Genomic DNA, 21,875 nt, shown 5'->3' on the forward strand with positions numbered 1-21,875 from the left:
AGACTCCATGCCCGAAGACGGGATGATTCAAGCACAACTTTTTCTTAAATCCAGCTTCTAACTTGTATTATTAGTAGCAACAGAACAGCAGAGAGATCTTGTCGACGCACATGAAACACCAACTGACCCCCTTTTTAAAGCCAACTCTTGAGATTCTGTTGAATTCCAAACTCTTCCGAGAGAGGAGACGAGTGAACGCTTCGGAGAAAATCTGGGAATGTGGAAGATGATGAAAAATGATTTTTAGAGCCAGAGTCAGCGTATGGGAGCCACATGTGGCAGCACACATTCTAAGAAGAGTCCTATTATTTTTGGAGTCTTTAAGACAAATTATAAATACATTTAATGGGAATCTGGGACGAACTACAATCGACTCTGAAGTAGTAACCAGTCGGAAAATCAATACAGATTTTGTCAATTTATCCCGAACTATTCTTTTGCCTAAATTAAAAACATTTAACATATTTTTTATATATACAGTCACGATGGTGATTCTGCACCAGAACCCGTCAGGTAAGTCATTACGCCATTTCAATAACCAACATTATTTAAGTTGCCAAAAAGTATCTGCCTCAAGTGTAATTTACACAGATTTTAATTATTTCTTAAGGAAAAGCTGTCAGTCAAAATTGGATTAAACTTTTGCCAATGAGCCAAAAGACTATAAAAGTTTAGGAGTGCCATCCGAATATTAAATTGTTGAACATTTTAATTATAACTTAAATCTTTAATTTAATTAAGTTGATATATATATTTTGTATTGAATAATTTAATTCAATAATTGCTTTATTGAAAGGTTTAATTTATATGTTGAATAATTTAATACATTTTTTGCCCACAATTTGCCGACACATTTTGATTTGTAATTCCCATAATTCAAGAATATATTTTTTATTCGTATCCTCCTATTATAAGGATTTTAGTATAAAAGTGCCAGCAGAGAATATTCAATTTAAACAGCTTCAAAAGAAAAATATATATTATAATTATGGGAAATTTGAATATGAAACTCATTGTGTCACTTTGAAAATGTATTTAAAAAAATGGAATTCAATTATTAAAAGTTTAACTTTTCAATATAAAAAGTATTGCAATCCATTGTTCAAACACTATATTTAATGAAAAAAATAAATTTTTTAAAATTATTATTTCATTAAAAATACTGGGAAAAAATAAGTTTCCACATTTTTCATTTCATGAGCAGTAGATATAAAAACTGGAAACTGTCATGTTGGGCTGGTATCGTCCAAAATATACAATAATTCTTGAAAACACACGAAACCAATCCCTGAATACATGATCAGAAATCCCAACAAATTGAGGAGAAAGAAAACACCCGGCCTAAGGAAGACGGTGACTTCATTTTCAACAACGTACAAAGAGGCTTGTGTGTTTGGAAACATAGTTCAGGAGCTGTGATCGTGAACTAAAGAGCAGTTTCAACAAGAGCTCACAGGGTGTGAGATTGTGATCACAGCTCTAAAGTTCAGGTTCTGGCATTAGCAGAGCTAATCACCGAGGAATGTTCAACGCAAACACAGAGCTACCATCCTACTATAAATGAGGACGAGACGGAGCGTGAGCTGCTGGTGTTCTGCTCGTCCACACATGTCAGCTGGAGCAGTGGGAGGGTCTCGCCGACTGAAGGGCCTTTTAAACGGAGGCGACGCCCACTCTTTGAAACACATCACCGAGGAAACTGCTGACGATATTGTTGCAAACTTTAACATGCGCTTTATACGCTTGGACCATTTTCAGGATCCTTCTCACGGAGCATGTTTGGTCGATAACATCAATATTTAATGTTTTAAGACATACTTTTACTATTTTAAACTGGAAAGAGTTTGGTGTTACGTTTACAAACTTAAAACATGTTTTTACATGGTGCGTTTATTAGCTCAGCAAATTAAATGCAAGAGTTTGGCGTTACATTTACAAACTTTCAGATTCAGAATAGGTTAGAAATGGACTAAATTACAATCGATTACATGTTGGTGGTGTTCTGTAGTGCTATGAGGATTTAGTCGGATTTTTACTTGTATAACCATTTTTCTTAATCTGACTTTTATCCTGCAAATTGGATCATAAGATCAAAATAATCAACTCAGCGGTATTAAGAAAAAAAACAAAAGCGTTCACCAGGAACTTTAACTAACCCATGAAAATCAGGGTAAACCATTTCCCATGAGCCTCTGCGCCGCTAAAATAGAACCGATTACTTTTTTTCCCCATCTACCTCAAATCACGGCGCCAAAGTGTTTGTAGGATCTTTAGAGCAGGAAATGAGTGATAAAAGTAAAGTTTTTCGAGTGAATTATGGTTGTCGTTTCTAGATTTATATATAGTCATTGAGACAGTTTTCAGGGAAACACTGCAGACGTGACATTTTGTGTTCACTTTTTTTGTCTTTGTGTCATGTGAAAACTTGTCATGGCTTAAAAGGCAACAGGAACGAGTTCCAGCTGACTGGAGCAGATGTTCCTCATGAAGGAGTCAAGAGTAAATGTGAGTTTTCTAGTGTGGTTTGGTACGTCAAGTATGTTTTTTTTTCCTTCTGACCATAGAAAACATTTTTACAATTACTCACAAAACTGGTTCCTCGTAAAATAAAAATAAAAAGGAGTACAGCAGGAATTTACAGTGCAAGAGGTTCCTTTTGTCTAATGCTGGTGTTTATTACCCTCCAATAAACACTATCATGTTAACAAGTCCCAACTCCAGGTGTAAGCGGATAGTTTTTATGCTCCAACAACCAGAACATTCAGTTTAGCACCTGCAACAGGACATTTTGGACTGACATGCTCATAAACTTGATTTAAAAAAATACTTTTCAGACAAGGTTTTGGACATTATTACAGCATAAGAATGTGTTTAGTTTTGCAACAGTAAGTAAGTAATAAGTATTTATAGAGCGCTTTTCAAGACCAGGGTCACAAAGCGCTTAGACAATCAAAAAATACCCAAAAGATTAGTGGTAATATAGCATTGATATAGTATAGCAGTAATACAGTAGTAATATAGCATTACTATAGTAGTTATGGAGCAGTTATATAGCATTAATATAGTAGTAACATAGCATTAATATAGTAGAAATATAGTGTTGATTTGGTAGTAATATAGCAGTATTAAAGTAATAATATAGCATTAATAAAGTAGTAATATAGTCGTTATGTAGCAGTTATATAGCATTAATATAGTATTAGTATAGGAGTAACATAGTAGAAATATAGTATTGATATCGTAGTAATATAGCAGTAATAAAGTAGTAATAAAGTACTAATATAACAGTAATATAGTAGTTCTGTAGCAGTTATATAGCATTAATATATTATTAGTATAGGAGTAACATAGCATTAATATAGTAGAAATATAGCATTAATATAGCAATTATATAGTATTCATATAGCATTAATATAGTATTAGTATAGGAGTAACATAGCATTAATATAGTAGAAATATAGCAGTAATATAGCAGTTATATAGTAGTCATATAGCATTAATATAGTATTAGTATAGGAGTAGCATAATGAGTTAGTAAGTAAAACCGTAACAATCATTAATCATTAATCCAACTTGGCTACCAGCTAAATTGCTTCAAGAGTTAGAATAATGTCTGAAGTACTTTTCTTCCAAGTCCATTCATACATCTTTTGTTTAAGCTTTTTTAAAGAAGAAAAATGATTTCCAAACAGAGAACAAACCTCACACACTTAACAGGAGGAGCCTGAACGAAGAATCGAAACTTGTTGCAAAAGTTTCAGTTACAGGAAATAAATCCCGTTGTTTCAGAAGAAAGGATTTAAGATGGAATTAAAAAATAATCTTTAAACTGAAGTCTACCACAAAACTATTATTTTCATTTTGTGTACAAAAGTTCAACTATTTGATAGGAAATTGCATCAGAGGAAGGTATTTCTTTCTGCCCAGTATGTTTTTTTTTAAACTTTTTATAAATGTCTGACCTGAAGGAATTTAATAATTTTTATTTCCAGTAAAGGAATAGTTTTGTGGCCTAACCTTCAATAAAATGTAAACATTAATTTACCAACAACCTTTAAATGTCAAGTCTCCACTTTCACTTCATACTTCAGACACTTATCCAATAAAGTACAAGTACACCTTTAACTTCCTCACCGTTATACGTTAATGTTATGAAAATAATACTCTTCTCAATCACGGCTTTAGTGTTTGTTTTGTCTGTTTGCAAATAAGATCATTTCACAAGTAATTAACTAATGTTATATACGTTTGCAGATTTGAAATAGGCTCACTTTAGTTATGTTTAAATAACTTAACATAATAACTAAACCAGTTCTGTTCAGAACTAGTGCAAGAGCATCTAGAACTTTTCCTGTCAGTCTTACAAATGTTCTTGTTTATTTGAGAATACATTGGTAAAGTGTCACAGTGACATCGCTGTAGCTTTGGAAACTTGGTAATACTAGGAAAGTAACATCACTGGTGGAATCAAAGAATCTAAAGTACCTTTAACTATAAGCTATACAAGTGATTCTAGTAGTTCAGTTAAATTGGAAAAACGCTTTTTAACTTTTAAATGAAGGAAAAACTTCTGAGAGGGATAATATGACACTAAATACTCTACTTGGAAAATTTGTAATTTGTCGATTTTAAGTCAAATGTAAAAGTTAAGAATGTTTTTGAAGTACATTTTATCTTAGGATTCTTGGATGCAATACTTTATTCAAAAGAGTACTTGTATTGTTAATTATTTAGATATTATTGACAGGCAGCATTTTTCAAATACATTATTACTGAGAAAGATTTGGAAAAATAATACTTCTAAATAACTTAAATAGTTTCAGTTGGAGGCAAGTAAGTAAGTAATGTATATTTATAAAGCGCTTAGACAATAAAAAAAGATACTCAAAAAATATAAACTAAAAAGATCAAGAAAACACCAAGAAAAACACAGGTGTCCCAGAAAAAGGTGACAGGAAATTGTAAAGATCCTTATAAAGTTTTTAATTCATACTTTGCGACAATGTTTTGGATGAAAAACGATCAAATTAACTTTGTATATATTGATATTAACTATTATGGTCTGCCAGGGATGGAGAGGAGATTCCGAATCGTTGCTAGAAGCCCAGCAGTGTGTAGTCAAGTGTGACTCACACTCTGAATGTGTTGCAAATAGTTTGTGAGATCAGCTGACAGCAGGTCCACCCGTCAACACCTCACCCTCTGAAGGTGGGGTCAGCAAGTTTGAGGAACCCCTACACGTGTTTAAAAAAAAAAAAAAAAAAACTTTCTTACCCCACAATTCCTTCAGAGTAGTTCCTGACTTTCCAGGGTGTCCCGGCGTAACCATCGTCCGTGTTCAGGCCGTTGCCACTGTTCAACAGGCTGGAATTGAACCCGAAAGTGCTGGCTTTGTTGTCCCTTTTCCTTTTGTTGGGGTGTCCATCTGTCAGGCCCCTCCACTGGACGGCCACCCCGCTGTCCTGCCCGCCTCTGCCGGGCGCTGCTCCCCGGGTGTTGTTATGGTTGCTGTTCGCCTCCAGAGGTATGAAGTCCCGCTGCTCCGCGATCTCACACGCCGGGCTCGACATCCCCTGCGTCCAGGTGGTGTCGGTACCGTTGTTGGAGGAGTCCTGGGCTCCCGGTCTGTTCGGGGTGTTATTCTGGGATGTCCCGGAGCTGCTGTTGACATGCAAACACCCGAATCCTCGCGTCGTCTCCCAGATCTGCATCCACAGGTTGTTCGCGGGTCCGCGCTGTTCTGGTTGGAACCAGGCGATTCTTGGATCCATCAAGCGCCCCTCGGCCCGAACACCGAGCGAAAAACGCTCGCCCCCCCCACACCCCACCACCAGAACCGCCGCCCCCCCCCGGCCCACCAATAGCCCAGCCCGTGTGCAGCAGCAGCAGCTAGCTTAGCGTTAGCATAAATGGCTCCACACCGTAACTTTCCAGAACCCCGCTTTAAAAATGACGTCTTTTAAACGCGTCCGTGTCCCCCGCACTTGATTTAGAATGAGCGACCCCCCCGGTGGAAGGTGTTAGGGTCGCGGGGAAGCGGCCGAAAAAAAGTGTCGCTGACGGACGGAGAAAAAAAACGTGCAGATGCTGTCGGTCTCTCTGACCCTCCTCGTTGTGAGGCAGGCTTCAATGGCGGAGGGCTGGCGGGGAGCGCGCATGCGCGTAATAGGTTAGTAGGGGGCGGGGGGAGGGGGGCGGCGTGACTATTGTTACGCAATAAGACAAGTGACGCTCGGTTACGTAAGAGATTTATTATTCTTGTGAAGAAAGTTGCGCAACACGAGTCTACTTACAGTTATTCGTTAAACTTTTTTTTTTTTAAGTCACGTTACTGGAACATACTTTGGTGTTTTGTTTTGTTTGTTATTATCAAAGCAAAACTATTCGCTTTTACGACAACGTGATGAGTGATTTACGAAGATATTTTTAATAAATAAAACACACCCGTTTTTGCTTCTGTTCCGTTTAAAGTTTAATTCCGAGTTCTCTCCTTTATTATTCTTTGGAATCGTGTGTGTTCCATATGGAAGTGTATCAAAGTATTTATTAAAATCTCGTTTTAAAGGATTCAATTGTTGTCGTGAATAATAATAAGAAGGTTCTGGTTCAAGGTTTTTGTGTTTGTTGAAGAATTAATTCAACAAAAATATTAGTTTAAACATTGATTACCAACATTTTGTAATTTGATTTAAAAGGATATGACTTTTTTTTATTAATATTTTCATGCTATATAAATAGAGATTATTATTATTATTATTATTATTATTAAATTATTCAAGAATTTGAATAAACCAAAACCTTTATTGAATTATTTAAATGATATAATTAATTATTTAAAACATATATAAAATATTTCTGATGGCTATGATGTACTTTCATAGTTCAGTCCATTGCGTTATCTTTGTATGTAAAAGTATCAAAACTGTTGATTGACGTGTTGTGAATTACATGCATGTGACAATGTCAAAGTGAATCCTATATTTAAGTTATATTTACCAAACACACAATAACATCCTATATTACAAATTAATATGACATAAAATGTAACTTTAAACCCAATATAATTAATTTCATTTTTAAACATAGCTATTATATATTATTAATAGAAGAAAATGATGACTTATGATTGTCCTTTTTCTTTGGAACAAACACAGAATTTCTCATTTTCTTCAACTCTTGTATCAGAAAATAAATACTTAATTTGGTTTATTTATTTCAGGACTGATGTTTAAGGATCACCAATGTTTAAATATTTCACTCTTAATAAGACATCATTAAAAAGTGTGAGACTCAATAAGATTTTAAAATAAATCTTTATTTAAAAGCAAAATAAAAAATGATTTGTAATTGTTGTAAATTAAATAGTCCAGTTGCAAATGATACACGTTTGTTTTATTATTGTGTCGTTGATGGTCACACCTGTCGTTCTGAGCAGTTGTTGGTGAGAGAAGCAGTTTCAACTCAAATGTGATTGAAAGTACAGCAAAATGATCTTCAATACTGTGGAAAACATCAACTTTATAAACCAGGATCCACCATCACAGTGTCTCACAGTAAAATATTTATTTTTCCATGATATAAACAAGGCGTTGAAAAAGGCCCGGTATAAATCTACTGCCTCCTCACAACCATCAAAAGTAATCGTCGCAAACTTTTTCATTCATAAACGAAAAAGTGGTTTTCAGTCCGAAGAGTTCTCTGAAGAGAAATCCAAATGAAGTAAACCAAGCATCTTGAAATAAATACTTCGTGCTTTTAAGACCCGCTCCTCAAATTCACATCCTGTGAGCCTCATTTCTTGATCACTTTCTCCAGGTATCCGATGAACCTCCTCAAGTTGACCTTGACGTTGTCCAGGACGCAGAGCTGCTGTGGGCTGTACTTGCCTCGACCTTCCTTGCGGATCTGAAAGTGGAAAAGATTTGTTAAAACTTTAGAGAAACAAACAACCAACCATTTGTTTTGATAAATAAATACATAAATATCTCATAAAGGTTTAACTAAGAATTGATATCTAGAGTGCTGGAGTGGACTGTATCCCCTTGTCCTCAGTCATCGCGAGATTTAATTGTTTCTTTATATCAAGGGCGTAATGATTGCTGCCGTCTAGTGGTTGGATGTTTAATTGCAACAAAAAAATTAATAAATAAAGAAGTGATTCTTTGCATTAATAAGAAAATCATACGTTTTATTTTATACACACTGTATTGAAATATAAAGCATAAAAGAACCCTGACAAAAAAGTTCTATACAGGATTGTGAATTAATATATTGTAATATATAAGTTTGTTGTAGTTTTTTTTACACCCAAGTATCGTATAATACTCTTTTCCATGACTGTAAAGGACACCAACTTTCTCTCCTGGAATGGAATCCACAACCTTTCTTGACAAACCCTCCTTCAGCTGGTTCATAAGTTTATGATAAAATTGAATTTTCCTGACTGATGGAAGATAACAAGTACAAATACCAGGTTACTGGTGACTATTATTTTGTATGCAATAAAAATTTGAAAAAAAAAAAAAAAAAAATCGACTAAATAATACTAGTCCATTACGCCCTCCATATCTAAAGGAACAATGACTGAGGATGAGAGGATACAGTCGATGTTTGGACACATTTCTGGTTTCAAAACAAATCGTCAAGAGTCATGTGTTCTGTAAATTCTGCAACAAGAATGAAGACGAAGACAACTGAGCTCCAGTCGCTACATTAAAATGAACAAACATTTTTTAATACAACTCTAAAATAGAACAGATTACTCTGAAAATAATCAGAACTGTAATTTGAAATGAGGTTAAGCAGAAAATGAGATAAGCCTGAATTCTGGACTAAACTAATCCTTTAAAAAGGGCTAAGACTGAAAAAATATTAATTATAGAAATGTTTTTTTCTTTTATTATTGTTGGAAAGAGAAGAACAATCGATTTAAAAAAAACAAGTCATTTGGAAAATATCCTATTTTTCTAAATTAAATTATTTAAAAAGAAAAAAACAAAAACAAATCCAACCTTTTTATATAAAAATTATAAAATTCATCCGTTCAATATAGATATAACTCAATTGAACAACAATAATTCAAGCCTCTGATGAAGTGTCATGGAAATGACGACGTCAGCAGAAACTGTCAAATCAATCTGGAGGAGGAACATCTCCGTTACCTTGGCCTTGAACACCGGCTGAAAGGCCTTCAGCGCTGACAGCAGCTGGATGTTTCGAGCCGCCGTCTCCGCCTCCACGCCGTCTGCGAAAACGTCGAACAAGGCGTCCAGGGCTTCCCCGTTGACCACCAGGTCAGCATCTCTGGTGGCCACTTGGATCAGGGCGGTTCCGACCATCTGTGGGAGGACAGTTTTTCAAGACGCAGCACTTACGGAGAAGACGGCGGCGAGGAGATACGGACCTGCAGCGTCTCCGCCGTGCCCTTCTCTCGGGCTAAAGTGCTGCCGGTGATGCCCAGGATGGCGACGGCGTTGACCCTCACGCTGATGACGCTGCTGTGACTGGCGGCTTCGCTCAGGCTCATCAGCTGCTGGACGCTGATGGACTAACAACGACAAAGCAACGCCGGCTGTCAAGACCAGGGGAAGGGACTTGAGAAAATGTTCTCAAACACAAAAGATAATGAGCCTGGATCAATTAAAACTCGTCTGGGGCCACATTTTATACAATGGCGGTTGTCTTAGGGGCCGTCAAGCAAAAGTATAGGAGAAAAAAATAAATAAATTTAGTTGTAGAAACAAGATAAATAAGCTAAAATAATGTTTTTTATTGCATTATATACAGTTACAAATAACCTATTATTATTATATGCACTTCAATATTTTTGATTGGCAATAAATACTTAAAGAAATGACAGTCTAGTTAAAAGCAAACTTGATGGATATTTATCTAAAATCTAAAGTTCAAAATGATGCATAAGAATTCAACAACTGGGACAAAGACTGAGATAATTACAAATTTAAAAACGGTCCCTCTTCGTTATTCCCCTCACCATCGGTCAAAAGTGACAACAGGTGTGATTGGTTTGCTGGGCGGCAAAGCATTGTGCACGATGTTCTGGTAACCGTCACTGAGAAGGTTGTTAAGGGAGAAAGGGGAACCACGTATGCACAGTTTACAAGTTCAAATACTTGTTGTTAAATAAAACATGTAAGAAAAATAATTTTGTTTAACGAGGGACCACTATTTATATTAAAGATGTCAAAGACAATTTGTTAAAGACCAAGGGGGAAAAAAAACAACAATCTCAAATAAATGCATCCAGCTGTAGTGATGAGTTCATTGAGAGGGAGTGATAGTGTAATAATGTGCTTATCCGTGTCATTTAAGAGTCGTTTTATAAACTTAAAAGATGTTTTATGGTATGATAGTATTTTTTAACATATCTACAAGCACAACAACGGATTAATCCTGTCGATCTATGAAGACAATCAACAACTTCTCCCACAAAACAATTGAAATTTAACCTATAAGAAAGTGTGAATCACTCAACGTCTCGTCTTCTAAATCAATTGAAATTCCAGTATTAGACACATTTTCCTAAATAAAAATTCAAAACATCCTTTTCAAGTCTACTCATACCCTCTCAGTGAACTCATCACTGGAGTTGTAGGGATGTCATTCAAAAACATCTTGTTTAATGCTTCCATAGCTGCTTGAATTGTTTTTACGTAATAATTCTTGTACTGAGAATCTCGCCCTCACTTTTCTTCCCGTACCTGTGGTATATTCTTTGAAGACGTCATCTGTAGAAGGGCCCGCAAGGCGCTGATGACGGCCTCGAGGAACTCGTCGTCGTTGGGAAACTCTGAAAAATACCGAAGATGGACGAGCAGGAGAGTAAAAATCTATCCATCTGGGAGAACGAATGCAACAGACTCACCTGCTCCACCGAACAACAGCGTGGACAAGTGCTGAGCTGCCTCCTGCAGAGCTTCAGCGCCCCCTAGAGACTCGGCGTCCATGCAGGACAGGATGCTGTGCAGGCAGGTCAAGGCTCGACACTGAACCCGTCTCATCCTGAACGAGAGACGGCATCGTGAGAAAAGAGTTTGATCTGGAAAACAATTGTGAACTAGAGCCGCACGACGTGAAGAAAACGTGTGATTTATGTGGACAATATTGTTTATAGATCAGTATTAAAACATAGAAAGAAATCATAAAAACATGACGTTCACAATAAAGTTTCTTTCAAAATAACATAAATACATACATAAATTAATTTGGGATTTAATTAAGAAGGTATTTAAAATATCAACTAAGTATTGCATGAAAACATTTCTTTAAAATGTTCAAGAAGCAAATTTGAAAAATGTTTTACTGATCATAGAACTTTAGTTCGCAGGCAACAGCAGAATTTATTTTGCAGTATATTTGGAGTAATTAATAAATATACTCATTAAAAGTAAATATTGGTGAAAAAAAAGATTGAATTTCATGGACATTTTTTTTAAGTTACGTTAATGTGTGTCCATCAAAGTTGTGAATAAAGAGGTAGTAAAAATATCAATGAAATTTTAAAAATATACCAAATATTGCATGAAAACATCCTTGAAATGTAAGAATAAATTAATTTATTGTAGTAAGATCACGGACATGTGGTGTCATTCACTGTTGTGGTTAAGAAGTTATAAGTACAAATATAACATTGGATTCACGATCGTGCAGCCCAAGCATGAAAGAAGTTGAATTTTTACTTTTTGATCAAGCATTTCCAGGAGAGAGTCTGCTGGCAAACGTCCACTGCTTCCTGTTTAGGGAACTGAGTCTTTTTCAGCACCTTCAACAAATCAAGAGAAGGTTAATGTTGATAGCTAATATTGACAGCCATTGCTCATTTTTGTGTTAATAAACCAGATGGCAGCAGTCATTAGGTCCTACGTAGCTAAAGGAACAGGTCCTGAACGTGTCGCAATAACGACTGAGGACCAGAGGATGAACGAAAGAGAAAGAAACTCAATATAAATATGCTGTCACAACACGATCTGGAGCTTGTAATCCATGCGTTTGTGTTTTCTCATTTGGACTATTGTAACAGTTATTTTTGTCTAAACAAGAAGGATCTGTCTCGCCTGCAGTGAATACAAAACTGTAGAGATAATTCCGACCTGCTCTAGTAGAAGAACTCACATTTCCCCCCTTAAAACTCTTCACTGGCTTCCAGTTTCTTTCAGGATCAATTTTGAAATTCTGGTTCTTACTTTCAGATCTATTCATGGTCAGACCTTCGATCAGTGATCTGATCCAGACTTACATCCCAGCTCGGGCTCTAAGGTCTGTGGATCAGAATCTACTGATGGTTCCTGAACAGTTTCAGGACCAGAGGAGAGAAATCCTTCCAGACTGTTGCTCCTAAGCTTTGGAACGATCGTCACTGTCACTCTGTGTTTGATGATCTACTGACTCCTTCAAGAAACATCTAAAAACATTTTTATTTGTGCAGACTTTTCCCTGATTTTCTGGAACTCCTGTGTTTTTCTTATGTCTTGGCCTTTTTTAAAGTTTTTAAATGTATAGATATATTTTTAAACATGAATTGTTTTTGATTGTTTAAGGGCTTTGTGACCCTGCTTTATAAATAACTATAACTTACTTATTTACTCTCTAATGTATTGTTATTCCTACAGTACAGTAGTGTATCTTCGGAAACTCCTCCAGTAAGAAGGTAGCTCAGAACTCTGGACAGGGACTGTGGAGATCTTCACCTTCTTTGGGATGCTGTGACTCATCAAGGACCCGTGAACCTCGGCCGACAAACACAGCGGCGACATCAGACCGGACAGTCCTTCGCAGAGGCCCTCGGCCCCCATCTCACTCTCGTCGCTGCTGGACGACTCCTCCCACTCGTCGTCGGACGGATCTGCAGATGATGTCACAGATGACGACGAGGCTTGAGTCACACCTGGTTACTTTGGTTCCCAGCCAGGACTCGCTCAAACTGGTCCGTCACTGGTAATTACGGTTAAAAAGCGCCCAAATCCAGCCGTCTGTCCACGCCCGAGACACTCACCGTCAGAGCAGCACATGTTGACGATGATCTCCAAGGACGTCTGCTGGGCCGTGAGCAAGGCCACCGCCTCCTTCAGCTCCTCCTTCCCCCTCTGGACACCGACAGTGGGAGAGAATATGATCGTTCAAACAGTTGCCAACGACGCCGTCATAACAAACAAGCTTCCATCAAACACAGCTCTTATCAGGCTCGACCGCACGTTCACACCCGCGATGCTGAACGCAGCTGGATCCTGACGGATGATGTGTGCAGATGTGGCCCCGCTGGCAGGGAGTCCGGGGCCGGACCCGTGAACTCGACAGTTTGTCTGCTCTGTCAGTCTGGGTTAGTCTCCCGCGCTGACTCACTGGGGCTGGTTTTCAAATATTTTTAACTTTCACCTTCGAGGTTCATGACTAGACGGTTTTCTCTTCCCACAAATACACATGTAGTGTATGACTTTTATAAACGTAATTTCCAGACACACAAGCAAGAATAAAAAAAAAATCGATTCGTACAAAAAGTATGAAATGTATAATATATAAAATGTATTTTTAAATGTATTTTCTTATTTATTTTTGGCTTTCAAATTCAATTTATCTCAATAGTTCGAGACTAGTTTACTTTTAAAATAGTCGTTAATTGAAGCCCTAATTCCCAGCGTTTGTTGTTTTTTTTTGCTATCAAATACCATATTTATATTTTACTAAAGTGTGTATAAAATGATATAGTTTACGTTTTTTAATTCACAATTCGCATGCAAATGTTGACGGCATCCGTTCATTTTTGTGTTGCAATTACACTTCCAGCCTCTAGATGGCAGCAGTAATTACGTCCTCGGCAGGTAAAGGAACAACAAAAAATCCCGGGAATGACTGAGGACGAGAGGATACAGTGACTCCAGACAATTTTAAAGCTGATGTTTGGACATATTTTGGTTTCAAAACTAATAAAAGCAGTTATGACTTCGTCAAGAGTCATGTGGTCTGTAAATTCTGCAACACCAGAGTCAAGTACTCGACAATACTACAAATATATCCTTGTCACTACAGTATCACAGTATATCGTATTGCTGCCCCTTTAGTGTGATTCATAACGTCAGGTTGTGTCAATACACACCCCCGGGATAAAGGGACACAGAGGAAAAGATCACGATAAAAACAGATTTTCTCCACAGAGAAAGACTGGACACTTAAAATATCCAGTGAGAAGCGTCTCTGCGTTGAGGAGTCTGTTGGACATCTGAACAGGAAGTCTCCTAGACGCCTCACTGGTGAGTTGAGGTTTTATTGAATCAGCCTTCTGTCACAATGTGGCGAGAACCGCGATAACGACCAATTTGGTTTTGCTATGAATGTCTGGTCTTCTCTGTGGCGGTGCTACTACAGAGTGGAACTGACTGTTACTGACATAACTGCGGTTCCTTGTTTAGTTTTTTAATCAATGTTACAAACTATTTTGGTTTGCACTTCACTACTGCTTATTGTTGCATTTGTATTGTTGTGTTTTGCAATACTACTACTACTATTATTATTATGTTACAATTAATATTATGAGAATAGTCCTTTTTTTTGCACTGTACAGTTATTTTAATTAGTATTTATGTCCAAGCTTCTTCTGTTTCTGTTTCTTCTGTGAGATGAATACAGGAATATATTATGGTATCTTAGTAGAATACACAAAACTTTCTTTTGAAGTTGTGTTTTTTTGGTTACAAGAGTGCGCAGCAGTTCAGCGCCACAATAAACTAACTTTGTATAATGTTTATTCTGGAAACTAGTGAGAATTGTATTATTTATCTGTGACGATACTTTGTACGAGTCATTTTACTTGATAAAAGAAAACAAAACCAGTCCAACCATGCGAGTATTTGGTGGGTGCCTGAGGTGTAAATCCATAATTAAAGTTAATACAAGCAAAAAAAGATTCTGCCGTACGCTAGACTGACAGTGTTTGATTGTTTTACCAGGTGTTTTAGTCCAGAGGGGGGAGGGGCTTAAAAAAAACAGTTTTTGGGAAACGAAAAATTAATTCTGGTCACTCACAGGAAGGAGGTCGGAGAGGTCAGCGTTGACAGCTTTTCCATTCTTGGTGTGTTTTAGTGGTTCCTCGTCGTCCTGCATCTCCTCCACACAGAGCTCTGCTGCAGCTCCGTCCTCGGGGTCTCCTTCAGTGGTCTCGCTCCTGTAGCGTTCCTCCTCTGCACACCTCAGCTCCGGGATCAGGAGCCCGGCATCCACGTCCAAGCACTGAGACAGCGTGGCCAGGATGGCGTTGAAGGTCTGGGCCTGTCGAGCGGCAGGAAGAGCTCCCTTGAGGTTCCACAGAGTTCCTGTGAGATTCAGCAACAACACAAACATTTGTATTTAGTCAGAAAAACTACAGCACTTGTAGGTCACAGAGTTCATGTATTTAGTATAGTTTTATATTCTTGTTCAGGCCTCAGCAAGAAGACAAAGAATCTCACCCCGACTCATTTTTTTTATTTCAATTGAGACTGATTAATCATCTTTGTCTCTTTCCATCTATCAACCTCTAACATGTCACTTAAGCCAGTATTGAAGAAAGCTCCCCCTACTGTAATAACAGTGTAATTACAGGGGCAACCTTTGTGAAAACTGAAGCGTTTTGAGCACTTTGTCCACAGTAAGCGTTGGTTTTCTTATTCCTGGAAGCTTCATAAAAGGTACTACATAGTACTTCAGCTAAGAAGGAAATAAATGCAAGTGTCGTCTCTGCCCACAACAGTATGACAGTATATCAGTACCAGGACGGAAATAAATGCAAGTGTCGTCTCTGCCCACAACAGTATGACAGTACATCAGTACCTTCACAACATGGGAAAGTTGAATTTAACATTTCAAATGTTGAAACTTTTCTTGTATTGAAATGTTTTTGATCATTGAGTTTCCTTTTTTAATTAATTACAATTATGTGTTTAATCAAAGGTTGAATTCGTTTGTTGTTTTATAAGGAAAAATAGAATATTTTCAAATTTAAATAAATTTCAAAATATTCAAAAATAATTTTGTGAATGCAATATATTATAATCTGTATAATTATTAGCGTCAATTAAAAATAGAAATGTTAGTATTGGCACGAGACAATAGAGTACCGCACTTCTTGATGGCTCTTCCATTCAATTATGGTTAATTATTCATGTTTTTTTTTTTTTATTAAACTGTTGGGTTTTTTTTAAAGGTTAATTTGAACAATATTCGAATTTTGTAATTCCATTTTTAAAGAAAAAAGATCATATCCTTAAATATACAAATGATTAAAAAATAAAAAAAATAAAAACAAATCTTTTATTCGAAAATTATTGAGTTTGATTATTAAAAAAAAAAAAAAAAAAAATCAGTGCTTACTTAAAACAAAAAAATAAAAAAGCTCCCAATTTTTGATATATAAAAATTTAACCATGCATTATTCAGATCAATGAGATTTTAAATGCTAAAATATATATATAAAGTAAATGTGGGCCCATAATATTGAGTAAAGAACTACGACACAATGAGTGTTGAGGAGCTGCTTGGCAGAGGTGTGCGTCGTCTCCTGGCTGATCTGGTTCTAACAGCACGAGGACGGTTCTACCTGCAGAAAGAGTCCTGAGTAGAGTGTGTGACATGCTGGACTCTGTCGACAGAAGCGTCTTCTCCAGAGCCCCGAGGACGGCCGTGTTCATGCTGCACAGCAGCTCCTGGTTGTCCTCGGTCACAGTGTGCAGGCAGTGAGCTGGAAGACGGAGGTGAGATAGATATCATCCCTGGAGATCAACGATCACGTGACGAGAGAACCTACCGGCAGATATGGCCAGTTCCACGTTGAGCGAGTGTCTCTCCAGACACTGGACCACCACGTCCAGCAGAGCCGACTTGTTGAAGACCGACAGAGCCTGGTTGCTGCTCTCGCTGATCACATGACGGACGAGAACACATGATTGAAAAAGTCATTTTTTTTACACAACATGTACAGATATTTACTATTTTCCATTTCATCACATGACAAACTGGTTCTTTTCAAACAGTAGTGTTGGCGAAACGATGCGCAAATAATGGAAAAATAATTAAAAGTAAAGTTTTTAAATGTCAACAGAGTTTGAATAACACTGATGTCGTTTCTACACAATAATACCATCAATCAAATCAACAACGTAGTGACCTGAACAGCTTCCGTAATGCTTTGCCGCCCAGCAAACCAATTATAGTTGTCGATCACTTTTGACACTAGACTTGTGCCGTGTCTCAAATCGCATACTAGCGTACTTAGTATTTTTAGTGAGTAAGTGCGTCTCAATTCTTGCACACTAAAACGCCCACAAAACTGAGTATGGTTCGATGAACACTATCTACCCTAAACAGCTGCCATCTTAATGACGTTGTAAACAGAAGTTCCGTCATATATATATATATATATATATATATATATATTCATATACTTACAGGTGTATTTTCAGCAGCAGTAGAAGGATGACCTGTCTTCGGTGCTGATACCAGCTTAAATATCTCGTGAATATTTCGATTCTCATATTTTTTCTTTATTTCTTTTTCCAAACTTGCAAAACATGCTGCCAGCAGATTTCGGCGATAGCGTTCAAACAGCTGCTTGAAACATCGTTAAATAGTAGTAGAAGAAGAAGCTGTCGCGTCATTTCCTGTTAGTGCGTAGCAGCAGTTTGATTTGAGACATACTATCTGTGGAGAATTAGTTACTAGTTAGTATGTACACTATCCTGATGCATACTAACTTCTAGTATACTAAGGGAAGTACGCGATTTGAGACACAGCATTGGTATTTAAATATGAAATGGTAGCGACCAATCGGCCGTCACTAAATAGAGCGGCGTGTAGAAAGGCATCATGGGAGATCACAGTTTTATTGGCACCATAAGTAAGACGGATAAGGGAATTAGTTTGTTCAACTAAGTTCTTATGTGCTTTTTAGATACAATAAGAAACCTATTTTTTTAGCAGCACAAACTTAATACTTTGTATTTTATTCTGTTGACTTAAGTTCTTTCACAACTTTATTGACGCCACATGTTTTTTTTACTCAAAACCTCTACGATCAGATAAATGCATTGTTTCACTTGATGTATCACCAGTTCACACACAGCAGCTCCTGGGAAAGAACCGGTTCTCACCAGAGGTTCCAAAGTAAATTCACAGCCTCGTTCGCCACGTCCTCCACGGCGTTCTTGCCGTCTTTCAGCGCCGCCGCGTCGAAGCCGGAGCAGCACTGGAATGACATCATCGGTGCTGAACAGTTGACAGTGTTGTCGCTTTGACTCGGACTGTTGTTTACGACCCTTTGGTCAAAGCTTAGAACTAAAAACATGGGTTTTGCCTAAAAATTATTGCCTAAAAATTGGAACTTATTTAAGTAGTCGACTGTTTAAATGTTTTTTGTTGTTCTTTTTTTAAACATTGCACGGTTGCTTTTTTGATAATTTCTATATTTTAAATGTGGAATTATATTATATATATATATTTCTCACAATTAAATTAAATAATTTGAATATCAAAAAGTTGAATTTGTTTATAATAATTTACTATAAAGACTCAAAATGAATGGTGGTTTTAAACAGTTTGACATTCAGATTCCAATATTAACAAAATAATTATATAGCATTAAATATTTTCTTAATTTGCTATTTTTTTTATTACTAGGCTTTTATATTAACAAATGTTGATATAATTAAGACACCAGACAATAATTATAGCAATGTTTTAAGTTTGAATTTAAAATGCTACAAATAAAAAATGTATATTGTTTTTTTTTATGTTTTAGCTTTTTTAAATAAAATTATTCAAAACAAATTTCAGTCAACCAAATATTGAATTAGACTTCTCAAAATAAAAAGCGATTAATTCAATGTTAAAAATAATAATTAAATGCTTAAAATAAAAACAAATATCAATAAAATATGTCAAAGTTTCAACATATAAATATTCTAATATACTTGCATATACTCTACATTCAAAAAGAAACCATTTAAAGTAGCTGTAAGTAAGTAAGTAAATAAGGGTTATTTGTAAAACGCCTTTCTGGACCTGGGTCATAGTATCATTCCCATTTTAAATATGTTCTTTGCTCTTTGAACATCTCCAGAATTATTCAGTTATTTCATCATTTTAAAATATATTCTTTTGTTAGTTTGTTTTGAATAATAGTTTAAAAACAAATATGGATCCTATTCTTCAACGGTCAACTTGATAAATACAATAATTCCTGCTAGAACATTAGTTTTGGCGAGAGATGTTCTGCTCAGATGGTACTGAAGTGATGCAGGAGTTAAAACTCACTTCTCTAAGCAGAGCCGTCAGTGGCGTCATGACGTCGTGCTTCACCATGTCCTCACACACCTCCTGACCTCCACATGCACTCAGGTTCCTGCCGGGGAGGTGGAAGAGTTAATAAATAAAAAAAAGGATGGTTCTTCTTCTTCATTCAACATAATAATCCATCAACATTACCACAAAAAAACCCTGACGAGTGAAGGATCAACTCCTGCTTTCACATATGTGGAAGAATGGCGCCCCCTTGTGCCCGTTTCCTATTCATTTAAAAATAAATATTATCTACCACTGAATATAAAGAGGAATGTTGTTAATGTATCCATTGTAAATTAATCACCATCTTTATACTATATTACATAAACATCATACACACTTTTGTCAGTCATGATATAATGATCTTCATGTAACTACTTCACTACATCTTCTTTAAATATAAAATCAAGCAAAGTCGAATAAGTGAATTTGAAAAATAGTTTTGATCGGCAGGAACTGACCTGAGAGCCCCGGTCGCCGTCTCCCTGACGGCCAGGCTGCTGTCCAGCAGCATCGGACCGAGTCGCCTCACGGCGTCCCTCTGCAGGAACCCTGGGATGGTTTGGCTCTGCTGGACCACACGAGAGATGCTGGCACATGCAAACTCCCGGACATCCGCACTGGGACTCTGCAGCTGCAGGACCGAGAGAAGACGTTTGTGTCAGTATCAGTGTTTTTGATGAAGTTTAATACTTTAACTGGCGGTTGATATGCTTTGATCAGAAATAATAATAACAATAGTGAAAAACCAACAAATCCACAATCAAAGTGATTTCAATTTTTCAAATATTTGTCTTTTGGAAAATGAGACAAGCAATGAAAGATAATAACATACAATAATGACAATAATATTAATAATTAGGTAGAGAGAAAAAAAAACAAACATTTAAATCCGCTGACAAAAAAAAGTTGTCCAACAACAAAGCAACTGAACAGATCAACAAACACCTCAACGAAAATACTGTAAAAAAGTGGCTGTATTTGCCCAAGTAAATCAAAATGATTTCCTTTTTTACTTTCAATCAATGTAATCGCCATGATATACTTTGATTCACAGTTACAAAATATTAGAAAAACTTTTATTTTTTTAATTATTTGTAAATGTGATGTGAGCTAAAGATTAAAAAAAATGATCTATAAGATGCTCATTTTGTTTATTATGGCGTTGATAATACAAAAATATGTTGCATTCAAATTTAGATCAAGTAAGTAAGTCATTTATACTTGTATATTTTCCAGACCAGGGTCACAAAGCGGTTAAACATCAAAACAGTACTAAATAAAATATATGCTAAAAGATCAAGACACATAAGACAAACACAGGAGTCTCAGAGAATCAAGGAAAAGCACTAATAAAAGTGTCTTCAGATGTTTCTTAAAGGAGTCAGTAGATCCATCAAGCGCAAAGAGAGATGAAGATCGTTCCAAAGCTTAGGAGCAACAGCCTGGAAGGATTTCTCTCCTCTGGTCCTGAACCGTGTTCAGGAACCATCAGTAGATTCTGATCCACAGACCTCAGAGCCCAAGCTGGGGTGTAAGGCTGGATCAGATCACTGATGGAAGGAGGAGTCTGACCATGAATAGCTTTGAACCAGAATTTTAAAGTTGATCCTGAAAGAAACTGGCAGCCAGTGAAGAGATTTAAGGATCTGAGAAATGTGAGTTCTTCTACTTGAGCAGGTCAGAATTCTCGCTGCAGAGTTTTGTATCAACTGCAGGCGAGACAGATCCTTCTTATTTAGACACGAAAAGAAACAAACGCATGGATTATAAGATCCAGATCATGTTGTGACAACATTTTCCTAAGTTTAGTTGATTTTTCTCAGTTGAAGGAAATAGTTTCTAGTCAACTAATGTGAGCTAAAGATAACAAAAATAATTTATAAAATGCTCATTTTGTTTATGTTGGCGTTGATAATACAACGATACGTTGCATTCAAATTTAGAGCAACATTAATATTTATCTTAATAATAACATCTAAATCCTCCCAGAATTTGTATTTATTTTAGGGCAATCAAAAAACTTATAAAAATAATGACAATTGATTTTTTTCCCTATTTAAATATTTTAGTATAGTATTACACAATTATTTACTCTTGGGTGTAATTTTCCTTTCTATATATCGATTTCAATATATCTCAAGACATTTAAAAATACAGATCACGTGTGACGCTGACGTCACAGCTGTCTCAACCTGTACTAAATGAACCGTTGAAAGTTGCCAGAAACAAACCTGTCAAGCACAATATAATCTTATTTCAGTGACATGTTTACCTTCTCCAGCAGCTCGGCGGCTGGACACCCGTCCTCCCCGAGCTCCTCTTCCTCTCCGCCCGCCTCCTTCACCGCATTCACCGGCAGACCCAGCGAGTTGAACTGCGGACGTTTGAACTTAGTGTTGCGGCTTTTGCCCATTTCTTCCCCTTTTTTGCCCTTTTCTTTGCGCTATTACTGCGTTTACTTTCAGATCCTCGCGCTGACACTTTGTTTTCTATATGGCCGCTCGGGTGGCCATGTGGAAGACTGCCGTAAAGTAAACTGCCACAAAGCA

At 36.7% G+C, this 21,875-nt stretch overlaps 2 protein-coding genes across 2 annotated transcripts in view; both read right to left on the reverse strand.

Moving 5' to 3' along the window:
• The window catches only part of tent4b (terminal nucleotidyltransferase 4B), a 31,013-nt gene extending 25,210 nt beyond the window's left edge, over positions 1-5,803 (reverse strand). Inside the window, exon 1 of the mRNA XM_087793555.1 lies at positions 5,275-5,803. Within this exon, the coding sequence (XP_087649681.1) occupies positions 5,275-5,771 (497 nt within the window). The 5' untranslated portion in view covers positions 5,772-5,803. The remainder of the gene's footprint in view (positions 1-5,274) is intronic.
• A 1,491-nt stretch (positions 5,804-7,294) lies between these two features.
• heatr3 (HEAT repeat containing 3) lies at positions 7,295-21,841 on the reverse strand. Its single transcript, XM_087793552.1, has 15 exons — positions 21,599-21,841; positions 19,785-19,957; positions 19,297-19,384; positions 18,135-18,229; positions 16,793-16,902; positions 16,586-16,726; positions 15,037-15,323; positions 13,013-13,103; positions 12,708-12,862; positions 11,700-11,782; positions 10,886-11,022; positions 10,722-10,810; positions 9,404-9,547; positions 9,162-9,338; positions 7,295-7,905 (listed from the first exon to the last, which is right to left on the reverse strand). The coding sequence occupies exons 1-15, from the start codon at positions 21,737-21,739 to the stop codon at positions 7,792-7,794; spliced, it is 2,025 nt and encodes a 674-aa protein (XP_087649678.1). The 5' UTR covers positions 21,740-21,841; the 3' UTR covers positions 7,295-7,791.
• Between the last annotated feature and the right edge of the window lie 34 nt (positions 21,842-21,875).

The sequence above is a fragment of the Callionymus lyra genome, chromosome 6 (genome assembly GCF_982586985.1).
Source record: "Callionymus lyra chromosome 6, fCalLyr1.hap1.1, whole genome shotgun sequence".
In the NCBI taxonomy this organism is placed as follows: domain Eukaryota; kingdom Metazoa; phylum Chordata; class Actinopteri; order Syngnathiformes; family Callionymidae; genus Callionymus; species Callionymus lyra.

What these genes read in the sequence shown, in the direction of transcription:
- heatr3 (XM_087793552.1), bottom strand. Translation starts at nt 21,739, where the DNA reads ATGGGCAAAAGCCGCAACACTAAGTTCAAACGTCCGCAGTTCAACTCG. An exon ending in TGACGGCTCTGCTTAGAGAA is followed by an intron (nt 18,230 to 19,296) that starts GTGAGTTTTAAC and finishes ATGTCATTCCAG; the next exon opens with TGCTGCTCCGGCTTCGACGC. An exon ending in GCTGTTGTTCGGTGGAGCAG is followed by an intron (nt 10,811 to 10,885) that starts GTGAGTCTGTTG and finishes GGTATTTTTCAG; the next exon opens with AGTTTCCCAACGACGACGAG.